Raw genomic sequence first — 10,277 nt, 5'->3', positions numbered from 1 at the left:
CCCCAACAGTGAGAGGCCCGCGTACGGCAAAAAAAAAAAAAAAAAAGAAAACTCCAAGCCCAGGTGGCCTCACTTGTAATTTCTATGAAACGTTTAAGGAGGAAATAGTACAAATCCTTCATAAACTCTTTCAGGAAAGGCAGGAAGAGCAATCATTTCCTAGCTCCGTTTTATGAGGCCAACATTACACTGATTGCACACCAGCCTCGAACGTTATAAGAAAAAGAAATTCACAGGCGCAGAGTACAAAACTCCTTCACAAAATAGCAGCACATCACATCCAGAAACATATAAGAAGGGTGTTGTACTGTGACCACCCGGAGTGGATCTCAGGAATGCAGGGTTGGTTTAACACCAACCAATCAGTGTCATTGCTTGACCAACAATAAACAATTCTTGTGTCAATAAAATGTAGAAGAAAAGCCATATGATGGTCTCAGTAGGTGCAGGACATTCAACAGTCATTCGTGATAGAAATTTGCAGCAAGTTCGGATTAGAAGAGACTCCATAACCTGACAAGGGGCATCTACAAAAACTCGCACCAGAGTCTTATGCTGTGTGCCGTGAGGGCAAGAAATGAGCGCGCACGGCCGCTGTCCTCACGCCCAGTCTCCGAGGGGGTCGGACAGGGAGGAGGATCACGCCAGCCATGGTGTCGGGGCCTTTGCACTCGCCCATGCTTTTGCCCGAACGCCCTTCTCCCAGGTGTTCAGGGATCCTGTGTCTGCCCGTCCTCCTCACATGTCCCCTCTGAGGGAGGCTCCCTTCACCGTCCAGTTGGAAACTACAGCCTTTCCCTCCCCTGCCTTCTATTTGTCCACAGCACTGTTGTCTGAGGTCCCACCTTCACTCGCTCATTTCGTCTATTCTTGTCCTCCTCCCACTAAAACGTAAACCCCGTGAAGGTGGGGATTAATGTGTATTTTGTACTCCGTTGTGTCCCCGGCACCTAGAACGGTACCTGGAATACTGCACATCACCCAGTAAATATGGATTCAATGAATGAATGAACGAATGGGTGCATTAGGGACCCCAAGAAGGACCAGCTGTGAGAGCTGAGTGGAGGTTGAGGAGGGTCAGGGATGGGTCCGTGGAAGAGTTACCATTTCCCATGAGCCCTCAAGGCCGGGCCGCACAAGAGCTGGTGGGAGGGATGCGAGAAGTGGAGGGGTCAGCATCAGTGGAGGGATGGGGGGGAAGCTGGGGGAGGGAGAACTTCGGAGCAGAGGTTAGACTGGAAGTCAGAAGCTTCAGGCTCTTGCCAGTGGTGAACCCTACATCGGGCCTGAATCTTTGCCTGTGGCTCTGAGGATGTCTGCGGTTGGGGGTAGGGCCCCACCAGCAGAGATCAGGGTCGGGCTTCATTCAGGGAAGGGGATGGACAGGTCACACATGAGCGATCACAATCTAGAAGGACCCGTGTTTTCTTACTTTCTTTAAAAAGCAAAGGTCTGTGGTCAGAATCTCGCCAAACACCTCAGGGCCAGAAGCCCTTCATTTAGGCACCTCCTTCTGGTGCCTGAGTTTGAGAGCTTACTATGTGCGACGCCCTGCAGTAAGAGCTTTACATCTGTCATCCTATCTAATCCGCCCCAACCCTTTGCAGCAGGTACCACCTTTATTGCCATTGTACAGCTGAGGAAACAGAGGCACAGAGAATTGAGGCGGAATTGTTTGCTCAATGTCACACAGCTGGCGAGTGGCAGCGCCCTGCTGCCCTAGGCGTTCACCTTCTCAACAGAGAGTGAGGCCATGTCACCATCACCGCCTGCGCCCCTGAAGCTCCTCCCGTGGGCCTTAAGGCGAGTCCATGAGTGGGAAGGGTGGGCAGGCGAGCTGACCACCAGCTGAGATGCACAGAATGACCAGGTGGGCAAGCTGGAGCAGCTCTCATCCTTTCTGAGCAGTGGCCGTTTGTTTAAACTGGAGACAGGAAGGTTCCTTCGGCAGAAAAGCCACTGAGCCCGGACCTGCTTCCTTGGCAGAACGTGATGCTGTGTCCAAGTGACCTGGCCTTCGGAGCTGGTTTCTGGGTGGGCCTCTCAGCTGTCAGCTCTGTGCAGACCCCGCCTTCTCTGAGCCCTGCTCCCTGGACCCGTCCTGCCGCCTGGGCCATGAGCCCGGAGCTCGCGAGGGTTAGGCTGAGGGAGCTGGTGCGGCCCACGTGCCTTCTCCCCCCTTCCCTCCGTGCCTCATGTGGGTCCTCCCCAACCAGTGTGGGGACAGACTGGTTCTGAGAGCTCCAGCTATCAGTGTGAGAGGCTGCTCTGTCCTTGTTTTATAGAAACACTGGAAAATGGCAGCTGATGGCCAGACCCCGCCCCTCACAGCTGTCCTGGGAATGCTGTTTCCTTCCCAAAGTGCAGTTGCTTCATGCCCCTGTCAGAGTGCTGCCTTTTGAGTGTACCACGTATATGAAAACTCACTGTTTCCTTCAAAATGACTCCTCTTTTGAACATCGGACATCCTCTTCAGTATTAACATTTAGGGGCTCATAAGTTTGATACATCTGTTTTTCCTGAAACAATTAAAAATGAATGTGTAGTAATTAAATGACATAAAGAGTCAATTTAAAGATAGTTCATCGGTGCCTCACTGCTCTCTGGTGTTGTGTGCTCCGTACCCTGGGGAAAGCACTCGTGTGGTGGGAGGATTGTCTGATCTGGTGTCACACAGACCTGGCTGTGATCCCTGGCCCTGCCACGTACAGCTGTGTGGCTTTGCGGAATTACTCAACCTCTCTGAGCCTTGGTTTGGTTTTCCCATATAGGCCTACTGGAGGGTTAAGTAATCTGATGGACAGAAGTATTTGGCTCTGGGCTTAACACATGGTAGATAGTTTCTTTCGTTATCTTCTTTGCCCTCCCTGTATTGGTCAGGGTTCTCCAGAGAAACAATGTGTGTGTGTGTGTGTGTGTGTGTGTGTGTGTGTGTGTGTGTGTGTGTGTGTGTATACACACACCTCTGAAGGCTATCAGGCAGGAGGAACTCCCTCTCATTTGCAGGTGGGTCAGCCTTTTCTATTCAGGCCTCAACTGATTGGGTGAGGCCCACCGACACTGGGGAAGGCAATCTCCTTTACCCAGTCTACTGGTTTAAATGTTAATCTCATCCCCAAACACCCTCAGACACACCCAGAATAATATCTGACCAAGTAGCTGGGCACCTCGTGGCCTGGCCAGGTTGACACGTAAAATTAACCACCGCAGTCCCCCAGCACACTTCTGTATTTTAATAACAGTCTCTGGGTGTCTCTGCGTTTGCCAGACGAGACCTGCTTCTGCCTCTCATCCCCTCTCACGTCCGTCGCTCTCTGCCTGCCTCGGGGTGAAGGGTGACTAACCATCACTTCTGTGAAGAATGACCCGTCCTCCCTCCGTGCCGTCCTCCCTCCGTGCCGAAGGTGTTTACCTGCCCTCCCGCGCACCTTCCCTGTAACCTCGGGCCGTGCCCTGGGCCTTGTGCCTGTTGCCAAGGTTCCCGTCGCTGAGCTCTGGGTTTGTAGGGCCTGTTGGGGATGGAGGTGACCGTCTGGGAGGCGGCCGTGTGCCAGGTCCTGCCTGGAGGTCAGCAGGTACCTGGCCTCTCCTCCCCCCCAGGGAGCCCTTTTCCCACCAATAGTTATTTCCAGTTCCCTGGAATAGTCCTGTCAGGTGACTGTTGAACATGGAGGTGTTTTCCAGTGTCCCGAGCAGTGACTCTCTGCCTGTGTGATATGTTCAGGGCTGGGGTGGGGGTGAGGTGGGAGGGGAGGTCCTCGCCCTCAGGATGTCCTGCTCCTACTAGAGGGGCCTCGGCTGCCTGTCTCCTCTGGTTTGAAGCTGGTGGAGCCTGGCCCCTCTATCCTGCGAGTCTGGGACAGATGGTGGTGGTGGTGGGGGGGGGTTGCTGCGGCTCTGGCTTCTGGTCCCAGCCCTGCCTCTCCGGTGGCTCCAGAGGGTGACTTCTCTTCTTCTCGCTGCAGGTCATCGACCCGGCCGGAGGTGGCCAGCATCGAGCCGCTGGGCCTGGACGAGCAGCAGTGCTCCCGGAAGGCAGTGGTGCAGGCCCGCCTGTCCCAGCCCGCCCGCCTCACAAGCATAATCTTCGCGGAGGACATCAGTAAGGCCTCCCAGTGCGCCGCGTGGCCCCTGGTGGGGATGGGGGCTGAGGGGCTGGAAACACCCCGCTGAGGCTCAGGCCACAAGGACCGAAGAGCCCATGGCCACGCTTTCCCTTCTCTTGTTGGGTCTGAGGACGCCCGTGGAGCTGGGGGGTCACTGAGCAAGCAGCGTGAACCCTGGTCCCTCCTGCCAGCACCTTGTCCTGCTTTCCCTCCCGTGGAGGCTGGCTTTCATTTCTAAGTTATTAGTTGTTACCAAAATAACTCTTAATGGGCGTTGATTCAAAATGAAGAAAGTTGTGCAATGTTTCACTTCCCCATTTTTAATTTGCCATATTATGGTCATAAGATGCTTAGAAAACAATGAATTTTCTGTCATGCTTCTCCCCCACCTAACATGGTATGAAAAGTTTCCCATTTTATTATAGAATTTTTTTTTTAACATCTTTATTGGAGTATAATTGCTTTACAAGGGTGTGTTAGTTTCTGCTTTATAACAAAGTGGATCAGTTATACATATACGTATGTTCCCATATCTCTTCCCTCTTGCATCTCCCTCCCACCCTCCCTATCCCACCCCTCTAGGTGGTCACAGAGCACCGAGCTGATCTCCCTGTGCTATGCGGCTGCTTCCCACTAGCTATCCACCTTACGTTTGGTAGTGTATATATGTCCGTGCCTCTCTCTCGCTTTGTCACAGCTTACCCTTCCCCCTCCCCATATCCTCAAGTCCATTCTCTAGTAGGTCTGTGTCTTTATTCCTGTCTTACCCCTAGGTTCTTCATGACATTTTTTTTCCCTTAGATTCCATATATATGTGTTAGCGTACGGTATTTGTCTTTCTCTTTCTGACTTACTTCACTCTGTATTTTTAATGGCCGAAGAATATTCTTAACCAGAGGTTGTGCTATAAGCATTCCCTTATATGAGGCATTCAGATTGTTTTCAGATGTTTGTTTCAGTGTTATATAGGAAAATAAATAGTTTCATTCGGGGAACAACTTTGGGTTCTTTCAGGTTATTTCCTGCCAAGGATAGATTCCCAGCTCTACTGGGTCACAGCCTATGAATATTTTTAAGGTTTTTGATAAATGGGGCTGAATGGCTTTCGCACAAAGTTAAGGGTGTACAGTAGTTATATGGTGCCTGGAGAATGGTCAGAATGATTTTGTGTCACAAGCTGTTATTTTTTACATTAGTGGATTCTCCAGGTAATGCCATTTATGTGTCTTATTGATGGAGCAAGTAAGAAATCTGTGTAGACGTGCACACTTTTTTTATACTATAGTGTAGTTGATAGTCTTATGCAAAAACTGCAGTGTAGACACAGACACACACAAACGCACAAATTCCGGGTGTAATTGCTAATCTCAGGGGAAGGACAGGCATTCAGAACAGCATTGTCCTTTCGGATGCTAACTTATCATATCAGAACCCTTGTCGTTTAGCTCAGTGGTTACACTCTGAACAAAACTAGGAATTCTAGGAAGAGTGTTTTGCACACAGCTTTAAACGCTGGCGCTCGCGGTGGAAAAGTACAAGATGGGCAGTGAAAGTGTCTGGAAGGCCCTTACTTCCTGGACGTCCATGCTGACTCTCGGACCTCGAGGAGCTCCTGAGGGTTGACTCGGTTCTTCCAGCCCCTTTTTTTTGGGGGGGATTGTTGGTTTCCCTTGTCTTTGCCAAAGAATAAGACCATCCAACCTATGAGGTGCTGGAGGTGGGGTGGCTGCCCTCCGGCTGACCCTGTGTTCCCTCCGCTGCAGCCACCGGCCAGGTCCTGCGCTGCGACGCCATCGTGGACCTCATCCACGGCATTCAGATCGTCTCCACCACCCGCGAGCTCTACCTGGAGGACTCCCCGCTGGAGCTTAAGATCCAGGCCCTGGACTCGGAAGGTGAGATCATTGGCCCGGCAGGCTCTGTTTCTTCCTCTCCTTGTGTGTGGCCCGCTCTCCCCCAAGGCGGGCTGCTCCGGCCAGGGGGGCAACGTGGAAGAGGTCAGGGCCACCTCTAAGTGGACGCTAGGCCTGCGGTGGCAGCGAGGCCACGGCCGCTTCTCCACAGGGCCTGGAGGCCAGCTCCGTGCCTGTGCACAGCTGGGAGGGGCTCACGGGGTCACTGCTGTGAACAACAGAGGCTCTGGGGTCTGGGGCTGGCTTCCTGATCCAGACTGCAGCCTACGCGTGCGCGTGTGTGCATGTGTGTGTGTGTGTGTGTGTGTGTGTGTGTGTGTGTGTGGAAGAGAGCACGTCTATGCTGCTGGTCCCACGTACCATCCTTCACTTCATAGCAGAACATTGGCTTGTTCTGGGCTGGGATTCTTTGTGGAAGGTCTGTTCTGCTGGTTGGAAGACTGTCTTGGCTGTAACCTGACCTCTTGGTCAAGGAGCAAAGGGAAAATTTGTAGGTTAAGGTTCTTGCTGAAGAGAGTAGGTCAGGCAAAAGGCATCTTCCAGACGAAGGATCTTCTAAAACTTCACGTCCAAGCCAGGACTCACCTTGTCTTTGAAATCTCCCCTGACCACTCTAGCCCCCCCATGCCCTGGCTTTTTCAAAACATTGTTATAGATCAGAGTTTCTTAGCAGGATTGGCATTTGGGGTAGATAATTCTTTGTGGTGGGGACTATCTAGTACATTTTAGGGTGTTTGGCAGCATCCCTGGCCTCTATGCACTGGGTGCCAGTAGCACCCACTGAGTTGTGACAACCAGCAATCTCTCCAGCCATCGCCAAATGTCAGTGTTTCGAAGCATCTGTCCGAGCCTTCCTTCCGCTCTGTATTCATTCATCGGATAAGCTGCCCAGCTTCTCTGATCTCCCCTCTGATCTGTGAAACTGACATAGTGATGCTTACCTGGTCACGAGGACCTGGTGAGTGAGTGTGAAGGGTCAGCCCCGCCTGGTGTGTGGTGGCTGCTCAGTGCCCTGGGTGGCAGCGCATATTCTGCCTTCTGGGTCTGCCAGGTCCTGGGGTACTGCTGTGGTGGGGCGGGCACACTGGGCCTCTGCCCATAGCATCTCAGGCCATGGGGTCCACTGGTAGATCAGGCCCCACATGCCTCCCGGCAGGTGCGGTTTGTAGTCACGTTGGGTGCAAAGTGTGAAGGGACCACTGGGTGGGGGAGCAACTCCAGGGGGCTTGGATGTGGGGCGTGGAGGTCAGGGGTCAGAACAATTTCTTAGAAGGCGGGATGTTTGACTGAGCCTCGAGGGATGTGGGATCTGCCAGGCGGGGACCCCGTTTCATCCTTGAGACTGAAATTGGAGAGGCCGAGCGACGCAGGATATAAAGGGGCCTTGTGTCAGGTGTGGGATTTGCGCCTGGTTTGAGGCAGAGGGCACCGAGGAGGGGTTTGTGCAGCGAGCTGATGGGAGCTCACCTGCCCGACGCGGTGGCAGGGGTCATATGCCGCTCACTGGAGCCAGGCATCTCTGGGCGCCTCACCTGTCCTGACTCATTTCACTTCCAGGAGCGGAGACTGAGAGAGAACACACAGTGCACACACAGACACACACAGACCAGACACACACACATGCTAGTCCCTCGTTCGCAGCAGAGCCAGAATCTGAGCTCCGGCCTGGTTGGGTCCCGAGTTCACTCTCAGCCAGGAGTCAGCACGTGTTTTCCGTGATGGGCTGGGTAGGAATTGTTTTAGGCTTTGCCGGCCAGACCGTCTCTGCAGCACCTACTCAGTTGTGTCAGCATGGCGCTAAAACAGTCACAGACAGTGTGGAATGAATGGGCGTAGCTGTTCTAATAAAATTTTATTCACAAAAACTGGTGGGCACTAGATCTGGCCCAAGGGCTGTGGAGTGCCAACCCCTGCTCTTAACCTCTCTGGTCTATTTCCTGTCTTGTCACTTAAAAAAGAAAGATTTGTTTATTTAAAAAAATTTTATTTTATATTGGAGTATAGTTGATTTACAATGCTGTGTTAGTTTCAGATGTACAGCAAAGTGGTTCAGTTACACATGTATCTATTCTTTTTCAAATTCTTGCCCCATATAGGTTATTAGAGAGTATTGAGCAGAATTCCCTGTGCTATACAGTAGGTCCTTGTTGATTATCTATTTTATATATAGTAGTGTGTACATGTCAATCCCAAACTCCCAATCTATCCCTCCCCACGACCCAAGTTTTGTTAATTTTTATCGAGATTTATATACCATGAAATTTACCCATCTAAAGTGTACAGTTCAGTGGTTTATTTTAAAAGTATATTCACGAAGTTGTACAGCCGTCAGCACTGTCTAATTTTAGAACATTTTCATCCCTACAAAATGAAACCCCACACCCATTAGCGGTCAATTCTTGTGATTTCCTCTTTCCGGCCCCTGGCAGCCACTCATTCACCCATGTTGTAGCCTGTGGCGGTGCTTCGTTCCTTTTCTCAGCTGATTGATGCTCCATTGTATGGATGGACCACATTTGTTTACCCGTGCGTCAGTTGGGTGGACAGTTGGGTTGCTGCCACCTTTGGGCTGTTGTGAGTAGTGCTGCTGTGAACATGGGTTCGAGTCTTTGTGTGGACATAGGCTTTTGTTTCCCCTGGGTCTACACCCAGGAGTGGAATTGCTGAGTCAAAGGGCAACTCTCCGTACCTTTCTGAGGAACAGTTGGAGAGTGTTTCCACAATGGCTGTGCCGTTTCACATCCCCACCAGCGATGCGTGAGTGTTTCGGTTTCTCCAAATCCTCACCAACACTTATTATTCTCCATCTTTTTTTTTTTTTTAATAGTTTATTCGTTTTTAAGTCACTTTGGTTTTTCCCCTTGGGCAGCTGGTGGATGTGTCAGGAATGGAAGGTGGCTGCCCAGCCTTCCTGTGTGGGACAGGTGCCCACTGGCCCTAGGGGATCACGTTTCACAGTCCTCCCACTCCTAAGGTTCTGGTGGTGCATGTGGCCACTTCCGGGGGGAGCCCTGGCTCACCCAGGCCTGCATACACTGGCCTTTCAGGAAGAACCCAGGTCAAGGCCCACCTTTGCGGCACCAGGTGGTTCACTCCCTGCCTCCCTGTTCACTATGAGGGTGTCCCCACCCAGAAGCACTTGGACTAGTTCCTTAGAATCCCCTCTTCCTTTGTCCTGAGCCTGTATCCTCTCTACTGGTCAGTCTCCTTTGTAAAGACGAACTTGACCTTCAAAACCTTGGAGGGCCCCCCAGTCTCAGAAGGGATGTACCTTATCTAGGTTGGTGCCTGTTTGGTTTCTGCCCTGCTTGTGGCTCAGCAAACATTGATAGGTGCCCAGCCCTAAGTGTAGTCTTTTACCCCACGAGGGTGGATGGTAATTATACATTAGCCCATTGTACAGACAAGGAAGCTGAGGCCTAGAGAGCTTCAGTGACTCACCCAGGGTCCTGCAGCTCGTGGGCGGCAGAGCAGGGGCTGGGACTCTTGTCCACTAGGCCACACTGCCTGTCTCCAGCTGCTGCATTTTTCCTGGGCGCCGTGGTCTGCACCAGGGGCTGGGGCCTACTTCATCGGCCTGAGGCCATCGCAGGGTTCCTGCTTCGAGTTAATGTTTTCAGGGTTCTCTCCCAGCCCGCATGTACCTGGCGCCCAGGCAGTGCTGGGCGGCTCCGGTCCCCCAAATGCCACGCCTCACCTCCCACTCAGAGCACCTTCCACTCCCACTTCTGGATCTCTGCTTTCTGAAGCCCAGGCCCTCTGGGCATCCCCTCTAATATTTTCTCCTCCAGGGCTCTCCCAAGGTGGAGTTTGTCCCTCCTTTGAAATCCCTCAGTGATTCGCAAGCCCAGCCTTGGGGCATGGGGCACTTTTTACTCGTTGTCAGGCTCCGCACTTGGGCAGAATTGGGATCACTTCATTCTTTGTTTGACACTGGACTTTGGGCCCAGCGGGCATCCAGCAAATGTTTGTTAAGTTGAATTGCTTAGTGTTTTCTGGCTGCCCTCCTGGGACCAGGACAGGGGGTGCAGCCTCCGGAGACTGGGCCCAGGGATTTCCTTGTTAATATGCGCACTTGGCACACAGTAGGTCTAATAGCTGCTTTTAAAAAAATTTTTATTTTATATTGGGGTGTAGTTGATTAACAACGTTGTGTTAGTTTCAGGAGTACATAATAGCTGCTTTTCAAACAGACACGGCAAAACTCTAGGCAGAAGCTTCTTGAACCGCCCCTACCTCCAAGCCTGCAAATTCCTGC

At 52.0% G+C, this 10,277-nt stretch overlaps 1 protein-coding gene across 1 annotated transcript in view; it reads left to right on the top strand.

Moving 5' to 3' along the window:
- LOC103090145 (nuclear pore membrane glycoprotein 210) overlaps positions 1-10,277 on the top strand; it is a gene marked incomplete at its 3' end in the record, with an annotated part of 49,252 nt that overhangs the window by 7,203 nt on the left and 31,772 nt on the right. The window contains exons 2-3 of the mRNA XM_007457208.1: positions 3,966-4,102; positions 5,870-6,001. Of these exons, the coding sequence (XP_007457270.1) occupies positions 3,966-4,102; positions 5,870-6,001 (269 nt within the window). The remainder of the gene's footprint in view (positions 1-3,965; positions 4,103-5,869; positions 6,002-10,277) is intronic.

This window comes from Lipotes vexillifer, unplaced genomic scaffold (genome assembly GCF_000442215.2).
Source record: "Lipotes vexillifer unplaced genomic scaffold, Lipotes_vexillifer_v1.1 scaffold4328, whole genome shotgun sequence".
Classification (NCBI taxonomy): Eukaryota; Metazoa; Chordata; class Mammalia; order Artiodactyla; family Lipotidae; genus Lipotes; species Lipotes vexillifer.
The sequence above is the reverse complement of the archived record's forward strand: the minus strand, read 5'-3'. Positions and strand labels throughout refer to the sequence as shown.